We start from the raw sequence: 24,681 nt of genomic DNA, 5'->3' as shown, positions 1-24,681 counted from the left end.
CACGAAAGCTTATGCTCTAATAAATTTGTTAGTCTCTAAGGTGCCACAAGTCCTCCTGTTCTTCTTTTTGCGGATACAGACTAACACGGCTGCTACTCTGAAGTCTTCAGATAGCTTCTGCAACTTTGATTAAAAGTAATTCCAAGCCTTCTCCACAGTCAGATCCTTGAGGTCTTCAGTTCAGTCCAGTCCACTTCCCTAATTCCCTTAATTTTTTTTAAAGTTTGCCCTTTTGAAATCAAGGACCCTAGTTGAAGACTTAGTTTTGTTTATCCTTCTGTTTAATTTAATCTGAATTAACTCTTGATCACTTGAACTAAAGCTATGACCAAACTACAGAGCTTACAGCAGTGCAGCTGCACCGCTGTAGCACTGCTAGTGCAGACACTCTAAACTGATGGGAGAGAGGTCTCCTGTCGACTTAATTACTCCAGCCCCCGCGAGTGGCAGTAGCTATGTCAGCAGGAGAAGCTCTCCAACCAACATAGCACTGTACACACCGACGCTTAGGTTGGCGTAATTTACGTCGCTCAGAGAGGTGGCTTAGTCACACCCCTGAGTGACGTATGTTATACCACAGTAAGTGGTAGTGTGCACATAGCTTTGATTATCTTCTACAAGCAGTTTTTCTTCAAGTGCTTGCTCATGTCGATTCCATTCTAGGAGCGCACGCTCCCACGTGCGTGGTTGTCGGAGATTTTTGCCTTAGAAGTATCCATAGGGTCAGCAGTGGCGCCCCCTTGAGTGCCGCGCTCATGCGCTAGTATATCAGGCACCGCTGACCCTATGCTCTCTCAGTTCCTTCTTACCTCCCGTGGTAGTTAGTCTGAGCACCTTTTCTTGCCTTGCAAGGGCTAGCGGTTTTTCGTCTACTGACTTCGAGCCTTAGGGCCTTATAAATAGTTTGTTTATAGTAGTTAGTGTTAAGTAGTTGTTAAGTGTAGTTAGCAGTTAGGGTCCCAGCAGGGACTTCGCCCCAGGAGGTGCATGCCCCGGACTCCTGGGTTTAAGCCCTGCGTGGACTGCAACAGACCTATGCCTGTAAGTGACCCCCATGGCAGCTGCCTCAAGTGCTTAGGGGAATCACACGTTAGAGAGAAGTGCTGAATTTGTAAAAACTTCTGGCTCTGCACACAAAAGGAGCGGGCTATTTGGCTACGGACTCTTCTCAGGGAGTCTGCCCTGCATCCGACCTCCGTGCAGCCCTGCCAGGACTCGCCAAGTACCTCGGCCTCGGTGTGCAGTGCACCCCTAGCACCATTCCCCATTGCTGGTGTCCAAAAAGAAGACCAAAAAGCATGGCTCCCTGGCACTGAGCAACAAGGGCCATGGATCATTGGGCAAGGGGAAAGTGAGGAACTGCCCAGGTGGACTTGTTCATGTCCCACCAGAACAGGAAATGCCATGTGTTCTGGTCACTCCAGGGGATGGACAAGGGTTCCCTGTCAGATGCTTTCCTGCGTTCGTGGCCGGGAGCCCTGATGTACACCTTCCAGCCAGTGCCGTTGACCCCACAGAGTCCTCGTGAAGATCAAACAGGACAGGGTGAGGGTTATCCTGATAGCCCCCGAGTGGCCTCGCCAGCACTGGTTCGGGATGCTGCTGGACCTTTCGTTAGCCTAGCTGCTGCGGCTCCCTCTCAAGCCAGACCTACTGTCCAAGAACCATGGCAGTCTCCCGCATCTGAACCTGGAGATGTTGCACTTGACAACGTGGCGGCTGCATGGCTAAATGTGGAACAGCAGGAATGCTCGACCCGGGTGCAACAGTTCTTGTTGGGTAGCATAAAGCCCTTCACCAGAGCGACCTACTGGGTTAAGTGGAAAAGATTCATGTGCTGGGCCTCGGATCAGCACATCTGGGCCTCGCAGGCCTCGCTGCAGGTGATTCCGGACTATCTTCTGCACCTCAAACTTCAGGGCTTGTCCCTGTTGTCAGTCAGCGTCCACCTAGCTGCTATTTTGGCTTTCCACCCTCTGTTCCAAGGCAGGTCGGTCTTCGCTCATGACATGAAGGCCCAGTTCTTGAAAGGTCTGGAGCATCTTTATCCTCACGTCCAGGATCCTGTCCCTCCCAGGGATTTGAATCGCATGCTGTCGAGGCTCATGGAGCTTCCCTTCGAACCTCTGGCTTGCTGCTCTCTTCTCCTTCTCTCCTGGAAATTTGCGTTCCTGGTGGCAGTTATGTCTGCCCACAGAGTGTCTGAGATCAGAGCACTTAAGTCAGAACCACCCTATATGGTTTCCTACAAAGATAAGGTCCAGCTGCGACTGCACCTGATGTTCCTGCCCAAGGTAGTTTCCCAGTTTCATATCGACCAGGACACTTTTTTACCAGTCTTCTTTCTGAAGCCCCATAAATCAGAAGAGAAGCGCAGGTTGCACGCCCTGAATGTCCAGAGAGCACTGGCCATCTGTATCGATAGGACACAGTCGTTCCGTAAGTCAACGCAGCTGTTCATGGCAGACAGGAACAAAGGTCACAATCTGCATCCGATACTGCTACGAGCTGGCGAGTGTGCCTCCACCGGCAATAGTTAAAGCACACTCGACTAGAGCTCAAGCATCATCTACAGCCTTCTTCACCCAGGTGCTGATCCAGGAGACCTGTAGAGCGGCTACCTGGTCGTCTGTCCACACATTTACGTCCCATTATGCGCTGACCCAGCAGGCCCAGGATGATGTTGGCTTCGGCAGGGCAGTGCTGCAAGACCATGAACTCCAAACCCACCTCCATTGGCACTGTTTGTGAGTCACCTGGAATGGAATCGACATGCGCAAGCACTTGAAGAAGAAAAAATGATTACCTACCTTTCGTAACTGTTGTTCTTTGAGATATGTTGCTCATGTCCTTTCTATTACCTGCCCTCCTGCCCCCTATTGGATTTGCCAGCAAGAAGGAACTGAGAGGGCGTAGATTCAGCGGCGCCTGATATACCAGCGCATGAGCACAGCACTCAAGGGGGCACCGCTGCCAACCCTATGGATACTACTAAGGCAAAAAATCTCCGACACCCACACACGTGGGCACGCGCACACCTAGAATGGAATGGTCATGAGCAGGACATCTCGAAGAACAACAGTTACGAAAAGCAGGAAACTTTTTTCTGAGAGTTCCTCAATATTTACCAATACTAAATGTAAAATGGCTTCTCCACTTGTTGGTTCATGACTATTTGGTGAAGAAATCTGTCAACTGTCACATCCAGGAATATCTGTTTTCTACCATTATTAGTAGCATTTGTCCTCCAATCTATATCTGGGAAATTAAAGTCTCCCATAATCACACAATTCCCAGTAGTATTTATGTCATTAAAAATATTAGAGGACTCTATCCATATCCAAATTGGATCTTGGGGGTGTCTGTAGCAGACCCCAAGCACTATTCTACTGGAGCTTTTGTTACCTTTGGGAAAGAAAGTGATTTTGACCCAAACAAATTCCATTTTTCCATTCCATCACTTTTAATTCCTTTACAGTCTACCTCGTCATTAATACACAATGCTACTTGACCTCCTTTCCCTTTATTTCTGTCTTTCTTGAACAGCACATACCCATCAATATCTGTTTTCCAGTCACGACTATTATCCCATCATGTTTCTGTTTTCCCTATAATATCTGGTTTCACTTCCTGCACCAGTAATTCAAATTCCTCCATTTTGTTACCTGTGTTCAATGCATTGGTGTACAGACATCTTAGTTGTTTCTGCTTGGCCTTACCCAGATTCCTTGCCCAACTAGCTACAGCCTACCTGACTGTTGTTTTCATTCATATTGACACTGTTTCCTCTTGTTGCCTATTTTCCTACCCTTTGTTGTTCCTTTCTCCATCTTTTACTTAATTTTCCTACCATTCAGTATTAGCATCACGTGTGGAGATAATGAGTATCTCCCAACTGTCTCCCCCAGATTCCTAGTTGAAAGCTTTTTTTATCAGTTGTCCCAACTCTATCCCAGAAGTTATTTCCCTTTCTGTTCAGGTGGAGTTCATCCCATAAGAACAGTTCTCTGTCTGTGAATGCCTCCCAGTGGCTGAATGTCCCAAAGCCCTCCTTATAGCACCATTGGCTAAGCCATTTGTTGATAACCATAATCTTGTCTCATCTCTCTCTTTTTCTAGGGACAGGTAGAATCCCACTGTAGATCACCTGAGCCTCCATTTCTTTAAGTGTCTTCCCCAGCCTGGCACAGGTTTTTGCTGAGATGCATCAAGGAAGACTAGCAGTATCATTTGTTCTGACATAAAGGACAATCAGTGGATTCTTTCCCACTTCCATTAGGATCTTCTTTAGCCTCAGGACCACGTCCTGTATCTTAGCTCCTGGCAGACAACACATCCTTCTGTTCTTGAGATCAGCTCTGGTTACAGGCCTGTCTGTTCCTCTTCTTAGTAGGAAGTCCCCAATTAGTAGACCTGCCCCTTTCTGGTATGGGTGCGATTCTCCAGCCTTCCCCCTTCTCTGTTCTTTCTAGCAGCAAGTCTTCTTGTCTTCTTTTCTCACTTGCAGTCTTTTGTGCATCATCCTCTTTCTTTCTGGGACTCTGAATTCTGGCTATCTCCATTGTCTTTCCCTCTTATTGTAGGATTAGCTAAAATAAATAAATAAATAAAATGGAGGGAGCTCTTCTCTTCCTTGCTCTCTCATCTTGTTACTGCCTGTCTCTCCATTTTATTTTCCATCTCAGTAAGCTATTCCTCATATCTGTTTCTACTTCTCTAGTGATTGCGCACCCCTATCAGTAAAAAAAAATTTTGAGCACGTACCCCCTGCCGCACCAGCTCTACCATTTTTGCCGAAGCAAAAAAAAAAAGCCGCTCGGACTCCCACCCGAACTGATGAAGCAAAAAAAAAAAAGCCGCTCGGACTCCTGCCTGAATAGACAGAGTCTCCCTCCCCCCAAAAAGCGCTCCTCCTGCCACGCACCCCCAAGGATCCTCTTGCGCACCCCCTGGGTTGCGCGCACCCCACTTTGGAGACCACTGCTCTAGCCAATCTTTTCCTCTGCCTTGTTCTCATAGTCGCATGCTTTCATTGGCCACTTTCCTCATCCAGCAGTCTACCTCACAGTGGTCCAGCATCCATCTCCAAGTCTTGAGGTTTCCCTTCAGCCTCCTCTCTCCTTCCCTTCATCATACACTCCAATCCCCTTCAAAACTGAACCATAGTTTCTAGCTGCGTCTCCAAACCTCAGATCTTCAGGTGGCGCTTTATACAAGCAAAGCAGCTTCCAGATACCCACTCCAGAATAATGTAAATCCCATGGCTTCCACATCCACTCATCTTAATTGTTTCTTCCATTCTTTGGGTCACTAGCACTGCTGTCTCTGTAGCAGTCATAGCTTTCCTTCCTAAGTTCCTGTCAAGAAGAGTGGGAACCCTCCCCCCCCCATCTCTCTCTCTCTTTCTCTCCCCTACGAACTCCTACTTAACCTCCCCTTTTTTACAGCTCTCTTTCCTGGCTCCTTTGCTGCTACTTCTGGGGAGAATATTTCACAGTGCAATAGAACTTGACATTAGGGAAGTGTTTACTGATATGCAGCGTAAATTATTTGTTGCTCAATTTCATTGTTGAAACTATCCTAAATAATCCTTGTCCCTCTTAAGTTAGATTCACTTCTGGCACTACAATGGGCACCCACATCCCCGGTATTTGATAAACTGTTTGTCATACTCTTATGTACTGTCCTTCAACCACTATTCAGCCCGTGTGACAGCGCTCATATTCTTACTAGTTCTTATTACTTCAATGCAATACTGTATAGTTTTTCTGAATTCCTAGATATATATTGAATCTAGTGCATTCCCATACCAATTATATTTTAAAATTCATTGAAGGTTAGCTCTAAAAGAACTCATCAGTTGCTTGAAATAAATGGGCCAGTCTTTCTAGCTTCTAATTTAGAAACGTAAATTCATAGATTTCAAGGCCAGAAGTGACCATTGTGATCACCCAGTCTGACCTCTTGTATAGCACAGGCCATAGAACTTCCCCAAAATAATTCTGGAGCATATCTTTTAAAAAAGCATCCAATATTTATTTTAAAATTCTGAGTAACGGAGAATCCACCACAATCGTTGGTAAAATGTTTCAATGGTTAACTACTCTCATCTTTAAAAATTGACACCTTATTTCCAGTTTAAATTTGTGTAGTTTCAACTTCCAGGCATGGGGTCATGTTATACCTTTCTCTGCTAGATTGAAGAGCCCATTATCAAATATTTGTTCCCTGTGTAAGTACTTGTAGACTGTAATCGAGTCACCCTTTAACCTTCTCTCAGTTAAGCTAAATAGATTAAGCTCTTTGAGTCTATCACGATACGGCATGTTTTCTAATACATTAATCGTTCTCATGGCTCTTCTCTGAGTCCTCTCTAATTTATTAACATCCTTCTTGACATATGGGCACCATACCTGGGCACAGTATTCCAGCAGTGGTCACACCAGTGCCAAATATAGAGGTAAAATAATCTCTCTACTACTCAAGTTTCCCCTGTTTGTGCATCCCAGGACTGCATTGGTAACAGCAAGTATAAGGTGAAGTTAGCCTGTTTACCTGAAAGATCTAAGGTTGTAATTTCCCCCAGAAACAATTGACCTCAACTGTTTAAACATTTCAGAGAGCTTTGGATGTTTTTGCTGTCATCAGGTGTTACAAGGGAAATATAGAATCCTGATCTTGTTATATAAGCAAGAGTGGGAGTTCTTTCAGCTTTGCTTTAGAATGAATAATTGTATCAACCCCTCATCCTGTTCTGGGTGCATGATTAAATAAATTTTAGATTTAGATAAATTCAACCAGTCATTAAATGATTGTCTTTAAAATGAACTGCAGCATAAATATCCTTCCCTCTCCTCATTCACTGCCTGAACCATCCTGAGGGAACAAGCTCCTTAGCCAGAGACCCTTAACTGAAACAGCTCTACTTCCAATCCCCAGAGATGAATATCTAGGTGGTGTCACCTCAGATGACTTCAGAAATGAAGAGCATAATCTACCCTAATGCATCAATTCAGCATATCCATTCTGTGTAGAATTTCTGACATTGGCTAGTATCTTCACAAATCCTTCTTCTACTCTGTCAGTATCTAGAAGGAGCACCCTTTATAAGGAGGGTGAAGCAAGGAAGAGTAATGGAAAAGCTTTAAGGTTACAGGAGATGTATTCAGTATAAGAGAACCAAAGTGGCAAGTCTTGATTGAATTATTTAACCATGCAAATACTCTGGAATGCTACAGAGCTTTATATTAGTCTGTACTGTCCTATAGTATTTCATGTACTGTAGCATTTCATGTTTGTACATGAACTATTAATAATAAACTGCTGCTTACCTGTCTGCTATTTTCCCCCATTTTTTATCTTCATTTCTTACAGCAGTCTTCAGCAGCTTTCAAAATTATAAATCTGACTTTTCTATGACAGTCTCAAAAATGTTGGCCAGTTATTTCTGTAGTCAAGGCCTAATCAATGTGGTGCTATTTTTTCCTTTTAGAAAGGGAGCAGCAAGCTTCCTTGTGTTCAGACACTTCTTAATATTGAAATGTTAAGTATTAATAAACTGTTGCAAGGTCTACTTAGGTGCACTTGCTAACAATGCCCCATTTTTATACACTTAACATAGATGTCCTATTTTTGTGGTTTAACAAAACTGAATATACCAAAACCAGAAAGACAATGTGTGTGTAACCTTTTTGTTCAGTCATGATCCATGCATTAGGAGCGTTTTCCACAATGTGTAAAATTAACGGATGTGCGCAACTTCCATCAACTTTCACGGGAGTTATACATTTGCATCATGGAGAGAAGATCCTTGACACTATTTTACCTTTAATGTGGTTTTGATTAGTTACATTAAACTTTTACAGTCCTAGCTGCACCTAAAGCATGAAATATAAGCATTAGTGATCAATTGTTTGCAGATAATCCTTCCTAGAAAAATAATTTTTATTTGGTCAGTATAATTACCTGGATTTTGTACTTTGAAAATTTTAGATTAATTTACCATTTCCTAACTCATTTTGCCAGTGTAGCTAGCTAAGAAATAGTGTCAGTGTTACAGTTGCAGAGTTCAGAAGTAATGACCGGTTTCATTGGTCTGAATAGCTTTTCTTTCTGACAGCATAATTACCAGCTAGGGATATAAAAGGATCCAAAATTGTATTCTTTTATAAATTTTTTTCTCACAATCTGATCTCACCTCAGATAAATAATTTATGAAATAAAACGTTTGGATTAGGGATGATACTCCTAAATATTTTAAACAAAAAACAAAAAAAAAACTTGTTAGACCACAAAAATGTTACATTTCTTAAAACATACATTGTTCTTATGAATTATTTTTCTGTTTATTAGGCAAATATAACATTACTTAAATGATACCCAGAGATGGAGAGTGTCTTGTATCTGAAAGAAAGAGATTTAATTATCCTATTATGTGGGATAACAATATATCCCAATTATAGACAGTATACAGGAGAGTCTGCACAGGTGGCTTTAACAATTTGTTGCATCTGTCTTTGAGACAGTTACAATGGATCTTCTCATGACCAATTAGATTACTGGCCCTTAATCGGCATTTATATTTTAATACATTCAGAACTGAGAACGGGCACAGGGCTATAAAGAATACACACAAATACAGTTCCTGCTCCCAAAAACTTAAAATATATAAAAGCGTGCAATTTTTTAAAAATGAAAGTAGATAAGACTACCTTGTTTTATAACACTTTTAGTGTATCCTTAATCAGTGTGTCTTTCCATAACTCACCTATGGCTCTTCCACTGAGTTCCTACTGCATCCTAAAGGTGAAAATAAATCATAGTATGGTTTGATAAATAAAAACATATTAAAACTTGTAAATTTTAATAAAAAACCCTTAAAATGGTAACTAACCATGGTTAATAATGTGTGGTAATCTGGAAGGTTTTAACATCCCTGCTGCTTGTATACCTCATACACGAAAGGTTCCAAATCCAAACAATGATGGGGGAATATACATGACTGTAGTTATCTTTGTAAAGTTTCTCAGAGATATCGTGGTAGCTTTATGCAGTAAATGGAATAATAGTTAGTTATACAAGAATTCATTAGGAACTTTGTCCTGTAGATCATGGTGGACTTCTTAAAAACTCACTAAGTTAAATTATTTAATATGCTCTCCTACTGTTTAGATGCCCAGCCTACAGAATCTGAAAAGGAAATTTATAATCAGGTGAATGTAGTGCTAAAGGATGCAGAAGGAATCCTGGAAGACTTACAGTCATACAGAGGAGCTGGCCACGAAATACGAGAGGTAAAGCATTGTTAAATATTTTGTGATCATACACACAATTCTATAGAGTGTTATTGGTGTACATAACCCGGAACAGATAGATAAGCACTGATTTTCAGCTTCTCTGGCAGGAACTATTGTATTAATAATCTGAAATGAAAATATTACTTTGAAGTATGGTTCTACTTTAAAATGTGATTTTAAAAAAAAAATCACTGGCTACCATATTTGTCTTCAATAACTTTTATATTAAATGCACATAGTTGAGTAATAAAAAGATGTTTCCTCAAAAGCTTTTATCTTAACAGGATTCTTGCTGCTGGATCTTGGGTCACTAACCTGAGACAGAGATCTGCTTTCTGTGTGTATTCATTAACATTTGCTGACTTGACTGACTAAAACAACTTTTTTATTTCTTGTTTACCACTGCAAGCTAACACAGCTGTTGGAGACTATAGAAGATTTTGTCTGACCACACATGTAAGGGTTGTTAACTAAGATGAAATTGCAGATATTACTTATAATAATGCATGAGCCAGAAAGAACATAACTTGCCTTTCAGATTCATAGGTGAGTTTGCAGGGCTGGAGCCATCTTTTTGCTTGCTGAGAAAAATTGCTGTGCAAATCTTGAGAGACAAGAAATGCCCCCATAATACATTGTAATAGTCCTATCTGAACTAGAATCAGATTTGGGGTAGTGGTTTCCCTCTCTAATAGCTTGTTCCAGTTGTTCCTTGCTTCCAATAAAACGGTGGAGCTGGAAGTCCTCACATTCCGAGAGAATTCATAGTTCTCAGCTCGATGCACCATGCCCCAAAAGTATATGAAGTCCTATAGTTGTCCACAGCCAAGCCAATATGACAACCCTTCTGCAGAGGTAATCTTACTGCAAGTAACTAAAGGTCTGTGGAAATGGCCTAGACCTGTTAACTAATTTTATATACACATCACCATCAGTGGAGTTTAAAAAGGCACCACACGGTACTTCTCTGGTCTGCTCTTAAGTCCAACTTATTTAAAAGAAATATAGACTAGAAAAAAGTCAAACTTTGCAGACCTGAACAGCTCTTAATGCAAAGCTGAGCACAACCTCAATGTTCATAGATTCCAAGGTCAGAAGGGACCATTGTGACAGTTTAGTCTGACCTCCAGTGTAGTACTGGCCATCGAACTTTCCCAAAAATAATTCCTAGAGCAGATCTTTTAGCAAAATATCCAATCTTGATTTAAAAATTCTCAGTGATGGAGAATCTACCACAACCCTTGATAAATTGTTCCAATGGTTAATTACGCTCATTGTTAAAAAGTTATGCCATTCCAGTTATCCCTTATTTCCAGTCTAAATTTGTCTAGTTTCAACTTCCAGCCATTAGATTGTGTTATACCTTTCTCTGCTAGATTGAAGAGCCCATTATCAAATATTTGTACCCTGTGGGGGGAGGGACAGCTGAACTGCCCGGCAATTGATAGCCTCCTGGGCGGCTGCTGCACAGGGAACTTAGGGGAGCTGATGGGGGGCTGCCGGTCCACCCTGGTTCCAAGCCCCCACCATCCAGCTCCAACCGGCTGCTCTTTCTGCAAGCAGTGGACAAAGCAGGCGGCTGCCAGACAACGTTAGAAGGGAGCATTGCACACCTTTAAATGAGCATGTTCTCTAATAGATCAGCAACATAACAATGAAACAGTGTTAACTGGAACGACTTTAAGTGAGGAGTTACTGTATTGGGACACCACTGAGTAATCTGAGTCCACAATGATGAGAACCAGGGAAGGAGAGAGAAGTGGAGTGTTAATACAAAAACTCCCATCTTATACCTCCACCCTGTTAGAAATCAGCCAACATTTTTTACAAATAATAATTAGTTCAAAAGTAATGACTGAAACACAAGGTTTGCAGCAAGACATGTAAGAAAACAGTGAACAAGAAGTAAAACAATGTAGTAACTAGTATAAATTAGACATGAAAATAAGTGTATCAGTTCACAAATATTATGCCGGAACATTAGAATTTCTAAACTTCCTGCCTGTTGGTATCTTACAGAGCAACTCTTTCCAAGAGTGTCTATTTTCAAAATTTCAGTATCCTTCCTCTAAGATATATGTGATATATGTACACTTCTCATCTAAGTTGACTGGGAAGGGAAGGTTAAGACTAGGAAACATTTTAAAAGAAAATTAAATTCCCCAAATACCTTACAATACGGGGGGGAAAAAAATCAATAAGATTGTTTGCATGCATTATGCTTCCTGTTAGTTTTGGAGAGAAAGGAAATTACTCTAAACTTTAATATTTACTGCAGTAAAATGTTTCTAAATAATTTTATAGAATTAAATATACTGTTTATAATAAAATTCTGCATGAAATAACATATCTGAATTTCTCATTATATGATCTGAAAAGTACAAATAGGGTCAGATAATATTTGAATAGTGTTCCTCTTTTAAGCAAAATTCCAAATACAAGCAAATGTAGTTCTTGATTGACATTGTTGAATATTCTAGAACTCAATTATACAGTTAATTTTTTGAACAGATGTTTTCCTATAAAATGTGACAAAATACTGCAAAGCTAACTGCAATTAATATAGTATGTTTATATATGAAATGTTCTGACACAGCGCTACTGTCAGAACACCAAAAAATCTCAACTACCTGAGATGTCTAGTCACTTTTCCCTGGTGTCATATTCTTCCAGGAGTATTGACTTGGTTGTATAAAAATTCCATGAGCTAAAGGTGGTTGGTTCTCTCTCCCCATTACCTGATACTGATTGCTGTAGCTGAAACTAACTCTGTGTACTAGCCATGATCATTAAACTAGGCTAAACTCATTCCCTTGGAGTATCCCGTTAAAGCAGTTATTTTGAACAAGTAGATTGTACTGTGTAAATTGTTTCTTTTTTTGGATTTTAGGCAACTTAAAAATCATCTACATATAAGTAATTGTATAATAGTGTTTACATCCTATAAAGTATTATGATAATAAAGTGTGCTTAATTATTTTCACATTGTGTATGTGTAAAGAATGTGCATAACAGGTACAGTATGTGATGAAAGACACCAGTTTATAATTTTCAATGAAAATCTGACTCATAATAGGACACTGGTTGCAACCATAATGTCGGGAGAAACTGTTCTCTTCCCACAATCTAAAGAATAATGCTCCCTTCTTTTGTTTTCCATCAGTACCACTGATCAACCTCTTTTAATACATATTTTGAATGAAAGAAAACTTTCCTAGTCTTGATTCCTGTTGTTAAGCGAGGTGTGACTTTTTTTTTCTTTATCTATGTGTTCAATTTTCAAGGCAATACAGCATCCCGCTGACGAAAAATTGCAGGAGAAGGCATGGGGTGCAGTCGTTCCACTAGTAGGCAAGCTAAAGAAATTCTATGAATTTTCTCAAAGGCTAGGTAAGTTGAAAGGTGGTAAACTAATGAATTGATATCCTTCATACTAGCCAAAGACTCAAAAAGTAGCAGCAAAAAAATGAAGTACATCAGAAGAAGGAAGCCTGCTAAACAATCACTGGGGCCATTGGACAATTGAAGTGCTAAAGGAGCAGTCAAAGACAATAAGGCCATTGCGGAGAAACTAAATGATTTCTTTGCATCAGTCTTCACTGCAAATGTGAGGGAGATTCCCACACCTAAGCCATTCTTTTTAGGTGACAAATCTGAGGAACTGTCCCAGATTGAGATGTCTTTTTGGAGGTTTTGGAACAAATTGATAAACAGTAATAAGTCATCAGGACCAGATCGTATTCACCCAAGAGTTCTGAAGGAACTCAAATATAAAATTGCAGAACTACTAATTGTGGTATATAACCTATTATTTAAATCAGCTTCTGTATCAGTTGACTGGAGGATAACTAAAGTGACACCAATATTTTAAAATGGCTCCCAAGGCAGTCCTGGCAATTACAAGCTGGTAAGACTAACTTCAGTACCAGGCAGACTGGTTGAAACTATAGTAAAGAACAGAATTATCAGACACATAGGTGAATGTGATTTGTTGGGGAAGAGTCAACATAGCTTTTGTGAAGGGAAATCACGCCTTACCAGTATATTGGAATTCTTTGAGGAGGTCAACAAACATGGACAAGGGTGATCCAGTGGATATAGCGTACTTATACTTCCAGAAAGCCTTTGACAAGGTCCCTCACCAAAGGCTCTTAAGCAGAGTAAGCTGTCATGGGATAAGAGGAAAAATCCTCTCGTGAATCAGTAACTGTTTAAAAGATAGGAAACAAAGGGTAGGAATAAATAGTCAGTTTTCACAGTGGAGAGAGGTAAATAGTGATATCCCCAAGGGTCAATACTGGGTACTTTGCTGTTCAACATATTCATAAGTGATCTGGAAAAAGGGATGAACAGTGAGATGGCAACATTTGCATACAATACAAAATTACTCAAGATAGTTAAATCCAAAACAGACTACAAAGAGTTACAATGGGATCTCACAAAACTGGGTGACTGGGCAACAAAATGGCAGCTGAAATTGAATGTTGATAAATGCAAAGTAATGCACATTGGAAAACATAATCTCAACTATACATACAAAACGATGGGATCTAAATTAGCTGTTACCACTCAAGAAAGAGATCTTGGAGTCATTATGGATAGTTCTCTGGAAACATCTGCATAATGTGCAGTGGCAGTCAAAAAAGCTAACAATGTTAGGAATCATTAGGAAAAGGGTTAGTGTAGTCAAGGGTGGTCGTCCCTCCCCCTCTGGGTCAGAGGGAGGGCACACTGCCTCACTACGCCATCGGGATCTCTGCTTACTCTTAGGGTAATTAGCAAGTTAGGTGTTAATGTCCTGACTGGCCTAACGGGGCCAAACCCCCAGATAGGCAATCATTTCTGGCCGGTAGGCAGAAACAGGTTCTCCCGAGTGTGAATGCCTGGGGCCTTAGGTGGGGGGCTAAATAGGCAACGGTCTATAACCCCTGGACTTCTTAAGCAGGTGGGGTGGGTCCCTTTGGCAGGAACCAGAGCAAACCCAGCAGTCACTTAGCTCTGAGTCCTTGAAGCAGGGACAGAGCAACCCAATAGTTGATCAGCTCAGGGCTCTTAATGCAGAGCCGGAGCAAATCCAGTAGTTGGGCGTCCTAGCTCTGGTGTGCGACCAACGAACACAGGCCACTGGACTTGGTGTGGGGAGGCTGCCACCCCAGGGGTGGGATGGCAGGCGGGGTCCGGGTGCTCCCTACTGCATTGGACTCCGACCCACGGTCCTAACAATGGCGGAGTGGTCCACCGCTGGGTCAGCGGGAAATCCAGCCCCAACACACCAACCATGCCTCAGGCAGATCTACAGCCCGACGGAGGTCGGCTGTCTCTGGGCCTCTTCCTCCCCTCCCCTCGGGGTGTACCTAGATCAGCGGCGCGTCCTCCGTCTCGTCTGGGTAGGTGGCCAGCAGCAGTCCTGGCAGATCCATGGTGGATGCAAGTTCCCCAGTGAGCAGGGTGCCGCTGGGCTCGGCAGCAGTGTCAGTGGCCAAAAAAGAACAGGATCTGTCTGCCTTCCCCAATGTCTCAGCACCAGTTGAGCTGGAGGCCCCACCCTTTATACTTCCTGTAACCCCCTTCCAGTGGGAGAGGTGAGTCAGAACTGGCTCCGCCCACTTGGGAACAGAGGGTGCTTCCTCCCCCTCTTGCTCGGAGGGAGGCCACGCTGCCTCATTACAGTTAGATAATAAGACAAAATATCATATTGCCTCTCTATATAAATCCATGGTACACTCACATCTTGAATACTGCATGCAGATCTGGTCACCCTATCTCAAAAAAGATGTATTGGAATTGATAAAGATACAAAGAAGGGCAACACAAATGATTAGGGGTATGGAACAACTTCCATGAGAGGAGAGATTAAAAAGACTGGCACTTGTCAGCTTGAAAAAGAGATGACTAAGTGGGGATATGATAGAGATCTATAAAATCTTAACTAGTGTGGAAAAAATAAATCGGGAAATGTTATATAGTCCTTCACATAATGCAAGAACTAGGAGTCACCAATGACATTAATAGGCAGCAGGTTTAAAACAAAAGGAAGTATTTCTTCACACAATGCACAGTCCACCTGTAGAATCTTTGCCAGGGGATGTTGTGAAGGCCACAACTATAACAAGCTTCAAAAAAGAACTAGATAAATTCATGGAGGATAGATCCATTGATGGCTATTAGCCGGGATGGTCAGGGATGTAACACCACTGTCTCCCACATAGGAACTACCTGCAAGCCTTATTTGCACAGAGGAGTCCATCTTAGACAGCATTCAGCGCAGGGCATTTGATCTTGCCAGGAGAAAAAGATGAGCATAAACACTAGAACTCACAACATTCTGACTGACAATAAAAACTATTAAAGAGCATGTTGCACAAACATCTTGTAGCGTATGATGTGATGACAATTGCCCAGCTAAATAAGGTAGAACCAGAGGCGTTCACAAAGTCCATTCTCCTTCTTCAATAAGTGGAGACTCGTTACATGACCTTGAAGGGGAGAGAGATCTAAGAATACTCTGTACCACAGCGGTCAGCAGTTCTCCCAGGGAGAGTGACACATCTGCCAGGGAAGAATATCGGATAGTGAGTAAATTGGTATACTTGAGAGTACATCACTGAATTACAATTTAATGCCCATTCATAATGTGCTTCTACAGAAGCAAGGCAAAAGCCAGATGTTCTGTGTACAAACATGGCTTGATCAGCTACTATGCACTTTCCTACCAATATCTTTCTGTTTCAAGATCATGATCAGAGATACTATGCTAAGTTCAAAAGTAACTCATAACACCAAACAGGTCCAAGACACTATATGGAATGTGCCATAGCACTTCCCATCAAAATCCCATTGAGAGATTCCACTTACTTCAGATTTCTGTGCTGCACATGGAACCATCACTTCACTCAACTTTAGATTTTGAGTAAGAAAATTTAGAGGGGATTCACAGATCAAATTGTGTTTGATTGTCCTCTAGGAGGTGCTTCACTTACTTTAAAACATGCTCTGTTGCCCACTGTTGTAGAGGCAAACCAGTTACACCACTGAAAAGAAGGATAAAATATGTCATCCTCACCATACTGTGCTTCTTGCAGGAATATGTTTCCATGAACTTTCCTTGTATGTTAGCATACAGTCATTGGAAACCTCTTGTGGTCTCCAAGAAAATGTAGCATCTTCTTGCACCTGACAATGAAAAAATATAATCCATTAAAAAGTGAAATCTTAACTTAGTTTTACAGGCCTTAGAAACACAAGATGGTAATATTTTTATTGGACCAACTTTTGTTGGTGAGAGAGAGATGATTTCAGAATGTCCCTTTGAACTACAGTATTAAGAAATGGTAATTATCCAATATATCAAAGTGTCCCTTGTATGTTTAGCTGGAACTGCGTCAGCCATAGAACTTTCAGAACTATTTGTGGTGGCTCTGTCTATTGAACAGTATATATCACTTCCACAATTACTAGCAAATCAGTGCTAAGTGCAGGATCATATTTCATGAATAAGGTAAACTCTGCATTCTTCAGGCAATCTCATCTCACAGTCCTACCTCCCCCAACCCCCGAAAAAAATTGTAGAGCAAAAACATTTGAAGGTCTACATAAACATGCCTAAAGAACATAGGAAACTGACCACTTATTAACTTAACTTCTTCTCACTTGTTACTGCTAAGGTTTAAAAGTTTCTTCATTAGATATTCAACCGACAGAAGAGTTCTCCATTCTGGGTTAGTGGATTGAAAGATACTTAGAACTGCATCTTTTAATTAAGTAGATAATTTCATGATACAGTTGTTGTGGGGTTTTTTTTGTTTGTTTAAATAAAACATATCCTGTCAAATTTTAAGAGATTACTGCTTGGCCTCTTTAACTACTAGCTGCATTTCCAATTTTTTAATATGGCCTTTGAAGATAGGGAAATTTTGTCGTCACTGTTAATTTCTGTTCCTTAACATTGAATAGCTTTTCATATAGAAATATTGACTGACATTATCAATGTAGAGTCAATTTCAAACAAAAACTGAATGTAGTCATGTAACAACTTGAAAAATTAGTTTACTGTAGAATCCAGTCAGATATAAGCTCTGTATCAATAGCAATTCATGGGTAATCTCCAGTATAAATGCCCCATGAAAACCAATTATAACGTATTTGATCTTAAAATCACTTTAGATCATGGAATTACCATACATTTTAGCACTTTAAGTCAACTACTAATGTATAGTAGAAGCAGATACCCTTTCACATGTTTTGATTTTCTTTCTTAATTTAGAAGCAGGATTGCGAGGTCTATTGGGAGCCCTGACAAGCACCCCATATTCACCAACTCAGCACCTGGAGCGAGAGCAGGCTCTTGCTAAGCAGTTTGCAGAAATTCTTCATTTCACACTCCGATTTGATGAGCTCAAGGTAAATTTCCATGCATTTTTAAATAGGCAGTTCAACTAAAAAGAGCCCAGGACTGAGGTTTGAAAGAAGCTGGGTTTCATTCCAGACACTGCCACAGACTCTGTGTGACATTGGGCAATTTTCTTAATCACTTTTGATATCCCTATCTGTAAAAAGAATGATGTTTGCTTCAGTCCCTCTGTGATGCTTCTTAATACTTAAAATCCTCAGATACTCTATCTAGATCATGAAAAGTTAATTCTTTCATTGAATGCTAGCATTCATCAAGTATAATGGAAATATTGAGAATTGCTTCATTAGTGCAATAGAAGTTGTATATAATTGTCAACACTCATGGGCCAGATTCTGGAATGTGGTTGAATTGCACAAGTCAAATGTCAGGGGTGAGGAGAGGGCAAAGAAAGCTTAAAGCTCACTTTTTTTCACTCCCCTGGTCCTGCTGCAGCTGTATGCAGGCTAGGTCCCCTTATGGCTACTTTAACATCAGGCTGCAACAGCTAGAGGGTACTGAAAATGCAGCCGAGGATTAGTATAGCACATGACCTTTTCATCTGACCATGCCTCTTTCCCTGCAATGTCAAGAGTGGTCAAAAGAATAAGAGCCCCATAAATTGGCTCTCTGCCATTTGAAGTTCACCCATACACAGGTGAAATCCCCTTGGGCTGATTAAACTGATTGTAGATTCAGGTTACACTGTCAGCGTGGTACAAAGTAGCTGCATGCCTCAAATCTGGCCCCATGTTCCTGAAAATAGTTAATATAATTAAGTACATGGAAGAAATATTTAACGAACATTAAAAGAGAAGAAAGCAATTAATAAAAGCTAGGAAACTTATGACTGAAATGGATGGTCTGTGGGTTTCCCTGGCTCTTGACAGTTTGCATGAAGCGAACTTCCTCCATATATATCTGTTCTGTGATTTCTTTACAGAGAGAGTGCTTTCATTGTGCTTAAATCTCAAACTGTTTGCCTTTAAATTAAAAATTATTGCATGTAAGCAGGTAAACAACATTTTTGAAATTCTGTATATTTTTGTTTTTGATTGAAAAAGAACAAGAACTATTTTTGCCTGATCCATTTCCAGGTTTAATTTTTGAAAATAGACTTTAAAAATATTGGGAGACAAAACCTATTCGAAATGTAATCCCTTTCATTTTTCTGTTTTGAATATTTTCAAACTGCCTGCTAACATTGAACACGAAAACAGAATTTTTACTTGCCATAAATATTAATGATAATGTGTTAGATCCTGATAATGAAGTCTGAACATAATGGAAATGTCAAGACCCATCAATAATTCTGTAAATTCTTCAGGCAAGTACAGTCTGTAACACTATGTCTACACTACCGCAGGATTGATGCTCTGGCAATAGATGCAATCGATGCATCAGGGGTTGATTTAGCGTGTCTAGTGAAGACCTGCTAACGCTGTACTGTGCCTAGAACAATGGAGCCTAATCTTTCTTGGGGTCCCTAGTTGCTACTATAATACAAATAATAAAAAATATTTGTTTTCTTATCTTCATGTGGAATCAGTAGCCCCCAAATACCAATTTTAATTTTGGCTTTACAAAAAATACTCCTGGAACCAAGTTTATTTTTGTCCACAAGTAATTGTGCACTGGGGATATTTTCCAAACTATGGGCTTGTCAGCATTAGGGATTTTTGTACCATTGTTTCTACACCAATGCAAACCCGACAGTGTACATGTGCCGCTTCATTGTAAAGTGAGGTGCATGCCAGTGTGTGACTTACCTCCGGGAGTAAGTCATCCTGGTGTAGTGCATCTGCACAGAGTGTTTACTTGAACATTCCTTTGCAGGTGCAAAAATCTGTAATGCAGACAAGTCCTAAAGACGTGTATTATTCCAGTTGCTCAAGACTAATATCAACCATGTACAGGTATACTTAATCCTTCCTCAGTGCAAGGGGATGGACTAGATGGCCTCTTGAGATCTCTTCCAGCCCTACATTTCTGTGGTTCCGTGTGTCCCCATTTTAGTCTGACATAGCTCTTCATCAAGAGAAAGTTTCTACCTCTGGTAATATAGATAGATAGGATAAGAATGTATGTGTGTATGTATCTATCTATCTGATTTTCCATGTACCTGTAGTTTCCCAAAAACCAAGTAGCAATGGTCTAGACATAGTGGTCTAATCCTATGGCAATAAGGCTGGCAAACTGGAGCAGATCAGAACATCCACTCTTCTCTCACATAGTTTTTATTCTGAAAATTTCTGTAGATCAAAGCAGGAAATCTTACGTGCTCTATGTACTTCTAAAGCAGTGGTTCTTCTTCGAGAGATCTGCCTGTGGGTGCTCCACTCCAGACGATGGTGCATCCCTGCGCCTTTTCTCAGAGAGTTTTGCAGCAGTGCCAGTACAGGTCACACTTGCGCGGTGCCTGCCTCGCGCGCCGTTGGCGAGTCATATAGCATGCGCGCGACCCGGACTCCTCAGTTCCTTCTCAACCATCCCTGGCCTGACACGGAGCTCAGCAGTCCCGATGAAAACCTTCATTTCACATTGATAAGTTTAGATAAATTAATGAGTTAGGAGAGTTTAGACAAGTTAAGTTTCAGTTATTCTTGAGCTACAGGACTATGGCTACTGGACCCCTACGACCACAATCCTCATATGCTCATGACATGCCACCATAGTATAGCCACCCATGGATGGCACCAGCCATACCCTAGCCTAGTCACTGGCCATATTGGAACTCCTGGGGGGGTCTTACAAAAGACACTACAGCAGGTGCCACGCCCATGTAGGGAAGACGCCAGATTCTCACCTCCACCTTCAGAGACTGTAGTGACAGAGACAGATGAATCCATGGCAGAGCAAGAAGAAGACAGTGCTCCCGATGCCTCGCCAACCAACAACAATTCATCCTCCTCACTGGACGAGGCTATTATGCCTCCACCACCAACCATGGTGGATGACTTCCAAGACTTATTCAAAAGAGTTGTCAGTGAGCTCAGAATTATTCTGGAGGAAGTGCTGGAAACTCAACATGAGCTAACTGATATCTTAGACATCTTACTCCTCCAAGAGAGCATTGCCAATCAATGGGGCTATCTGCCACGATGGTGTGGCAAACTCCAGCCACCATACCTCCTACCTGCAAAAGGGCGGATCTAAAATATTATGTTCCCTCGAAGGGATCAGAATTTCTATTCACACACCCAGCACCCAACTCTCTGGTTGCAGTCAACCAAAGGGGTAAACAACAGTACTTTTGATCCACCCTATGATAAAGAGAGTAAGAGGTTAGACCTATTTGGCAACAAAGTGTACTCTTCATCCATGCTTCAAGTCAGAGTGGCAAATTACGCAGTACTACTTGCCAAATATGACCACAGGAACTATGGCAAATTTATGGTCTTTATTAGGAAGATCGCAGAGGAAAAGGGGCAACAATTTAAATCTCCGGTCTCTGAAGGACAGATGATTGTATGCACGGCTCTACAGGCCTCACTAGACATTGCTGACATGGCCGCCAGGTCCACCACTACAGCTGTGGTCATGCAACGGGCCTCATGGTTTAACTCCTCAGCATTCCCATGGGAGATGCAAAATATAGTCGAAGATTTCCCCTTCGATGGAGAAAAATTGTTTGCAGCCAAAACCAATGAGGTAATGCACACTCTGAAGGACTCTCGGGCCACTCTCCAGTCCCTCTGCATTCATACACCTGCCACAAGAAGGAGACAATACAAGTATCAACCATATCAGAGGAATAGATACCCAACATACTGTGACAAAGTTCTGTCCTTGACTCCATGGGTCCTGCGTTTCCTGGCGGATTTTGCTAGCCTCAGAGGCTCACTGTGACCCTCCACGTAGCCCTTCTCTCTCTAGAGGCAAGGGTCACAGCTAACTGAGCCATTTTCATCATAAGCTAACAAGGGAGGTGAGGAGAAGCAACCCTCCCTCGCATAGTCTCTGTTGTCTCCCAGTCTCAGTGATTAATCAGGGAGGGGAGGGGGGAGTCCGGGCCCGCCTTCTACTCCGGGCTCCAGCCCGGGTACCCTAAAATTAGCAGCTATGGTAGCTGACTTTTTGGAAATAGGACGTGTACAATTCCCTGGGCCACTTCCCCATAGCAGTCCCCACTCATTATCTCCTTCACCGTTACCTCAGGGCCTCCTTTCTTGCACCTGATATGGATTTGTACTGCTTCGTTCCTCCAACAGCGCGGCTCCCTCCTATAGCTCCTGATACCCGCGCCTCACTGACTAACTGGGAGGCTTTTAACTAGTTCTAGCCAGCCCTTGATTGGCTTCAGGTGTCCCAATCAATCTAGCTATCTCCACTGCTTTCTAGAAGGATCTTAATTGGCCATAGGTGTCTTGATTAACCTGGAGCAACTGCCATTTGGTTACCATGGTACCAGGGATTTGTTTAGCCTGGGGCTAACATACCTGTTCCTCACTACTTTACTGTAGCCATCTGGCCTTGCCCCAACACAATACACACAGCAACACCAGAGGCCTTACGAGCAACAACACCAACAACAACAACAACAGAGACCACAACGATGATGTCCATCACCACCAGCGGCATCTAAACCTACTGCCTCTAATAAATTTGAAGGCTTGTTTGAGGATCTGGAAGACCTCTCCCACATTCCAGTGCTTACGCCATCCACCCATCTATTTGGAGACAGTTTTGCTCCCATTCTACCTGAAATGGGCTGCCATCACCATGGACAAATGGGCCCTAGAAGTCATCCAAATGGGCTATACCATTCCTTTCCTATATCTACACTCCACCCACCCACCGTCCCCATCCATCTTCAGGGACCTCTCTCATGAATATTTGCTATGCCAAGAGGTATATCATCTCCTCCAGTTATGGGCAGTGGAGACTGTTCCCGCACAACACGGGGAAGGGATTTTACTCCCACTATTTTTTAACACAAAAGAAAAATGGGGGATGGTGACCTATTCTCGATCTCAGGTGACTGAACAAGTTCATGAGAAAGCAGTGGTTCAGGATGGTCACTGTAACAACAATAATACCAGCGCTGGAGCAGGGGGACTCGTTTTCAGCCATCGACCTGCAGGATGCTTATTTTTGTATTAGCATACATCCTGCCCACAGGCATTTTCTGAGATTTACTTAGGACAGAGACTACTATCAATACAAGGTTTTAACTTTTGGCCTGTCAACAGTGCCTCACGTCTTCTCAAAGATCCTCGTGGTAGTAACGGTGTACCTGTGAAAACAAGGAATAATATTTTCTTACCTCGACAACTGTCTTTTTGAAGTCACACACTCGATCGGACGCCATTCGCTCTACCCAAACAATGATAGATTGCTTCCAGAGTCTTGGTCTACAAATAAACAAAAAGAAAACAACAATAGAACCAGCTCAACAGTTAGAATTCATCAGCGCTTACCTCAACTTGGTGACGGTGAAGGCATCACTTCCACGAGACAGATTCGACATGATAAAGACACTCATATCCACAGTGCGGAACAGCCCACACATGCCTACCACTGTTGGGCCACATGGCAGCATACGCGTGTGTGGTCAAACACGCATGCTTGCTCATTCATTGCCTGCAAGGATGGCTAACAATCATCTACAGACCAAACAAACACAGGTTAAACATATGATTAACAATGCCCTCCCAAGGTCAAGGACTCACTAGCCTGGTGGACTCAACCACACAGCCTTTGCTCGGGGATCCTGTTTACACAAGATCCTCCATCACAGATGATCACAATGGATGCATCCCTAATTGGGTGGGGAGCACACATGCAACATGGCACAGTTCAGGGTTTATGGTCCACACCCGAGACAAGGCTACACATAAACCTGCTTCAACTTTGTGCTGTCCACAGTGCCTGCCTCCACTTCCTACCATTCATAAGAAACCAAAACACAAGAATAATGACTGACAACATCGCTTGCATATTTTACATAAACAGGCAAGGGGGAGCCTGATAACACTCACTATGTACCAAGGCTATGAGACTCTGGAATTGGTGCATCCAACACAATATTGATATCTCAGCTTCCTACCTACCTGGATGCCAGAACACCACGGCAGACGAACTCAGCAGACGTTTTCACCAGGACCATGAATGGGAATTAAACGATGCGATACTGGAATGCATATTCCGAAAATGGGACCACCCACAAATAGATCTGTTCTTGACTGCCCGCAAAACCAAGTGTCTAAAATTCTGCTCCAGAGCAGGTCTGGGGAAGCGATCGATGGGGGGCGCATTCCTGACTAGGTGGAACACAGACCTTCTCTATGCATTCCCACCAATACCATTACTATCCAGAGTAATACAGGGAAGAAAAGGGACCGACAAAGCCAGAGTCATCCTAATAGCCCTCACGTGGCCAAGACAAGTGTGGTATCCATACATAACACGGATGTTGTCATGTGCCCCAATCACACTCCCTCTCTGGACGGACCTATTAACACAATGAGAGGGCCAAATGCAACAGCTGAACATAAAGATGCTACATCTGAAGGCATGGCTCCTGTATGGTTCTCTAATGATGAACTAAGTTGCTCTCAACAGGTCCAGAGGGTGCTACTCCACAGTAGAAAACATACCACACGCAGCACCTACCTATATAAGTGGAAGAGATTACAGCATGGTGCACTGCCAGACAAACCAATGCAACATCTGCACCTTTTCCATTGATATTAGACTACATCCTGGAATTAAGACAATCCAACCTTTCCATCAGCTCAATAAAGGTACACCTTGCCGTATCACCTCCTTTCACCAAAAAAATCAACGACACGACAATCTTTGCTCACCCAAGCGATTCCTCAGGGGCATCCAAACCATCTATCCAGACGTAAGAGCACTCACACAACCCTGGGACTTAAACTTGGTCTTAATGTCCCTCACTCGGAAACCATTTGAGCCTTTAGCAAACTGCTCCCTACTATACCTATCCATGAAAGTGACATTCCTAACAGCAATCACATCAGCTAGACATGT

At 42.1% G+C, this 24,681-nt stretch overlaps 1 protein-coding gene across 11 annotated transcripts in view; it reads left to right on the top strand.

Annotated features, from left to right (window-relative positions):
• CYRIB (CYFIP related Rac1 interactor B) overlaps positions 1-24,681 on the top strand; it is a 157,231-nt gene that overhangs the window by 121,512 nt on the left and 11,038 nt on the right. For all 11 annotated transcript variants that reach the window (XM_065586140.1, XM_065586148.1, XM_065586143.1 and 8 more), the window contains 3 exons: positions 9,172-9,293; positions 12,581-12,686; positions 17,560-17,696. In XM_065586140.1, the coding sequence (XP_065442212.1) occupies positions 9,172-9,293; positions 12,581-12,686; positions 17,560-17,696 (365 nt within the window). The remainder of the gene's footprint in view (positions 1-9,171; positions 9,294-12,580; positions 12,687-17,559; positions 17,697-24,681) is intronic.

This window comes from Chrysemys picta, chromosome 2 (assembly GCF_011386835.1).
Source record: "Chrysemys picta bellii isolate R12L10 chromosome 2, ASM1138683v2, whole genome shotgun sequence".
Taxonomy (NCBI): domain Eukaryota; kingdom Metazoa; phylum Chordata; order Testudines; family Emydidae; genus Chrysemys; species Chrysemys picta.
This window is presented reverse-complemented; position numbering and strand designations above follow the sequence as displayed.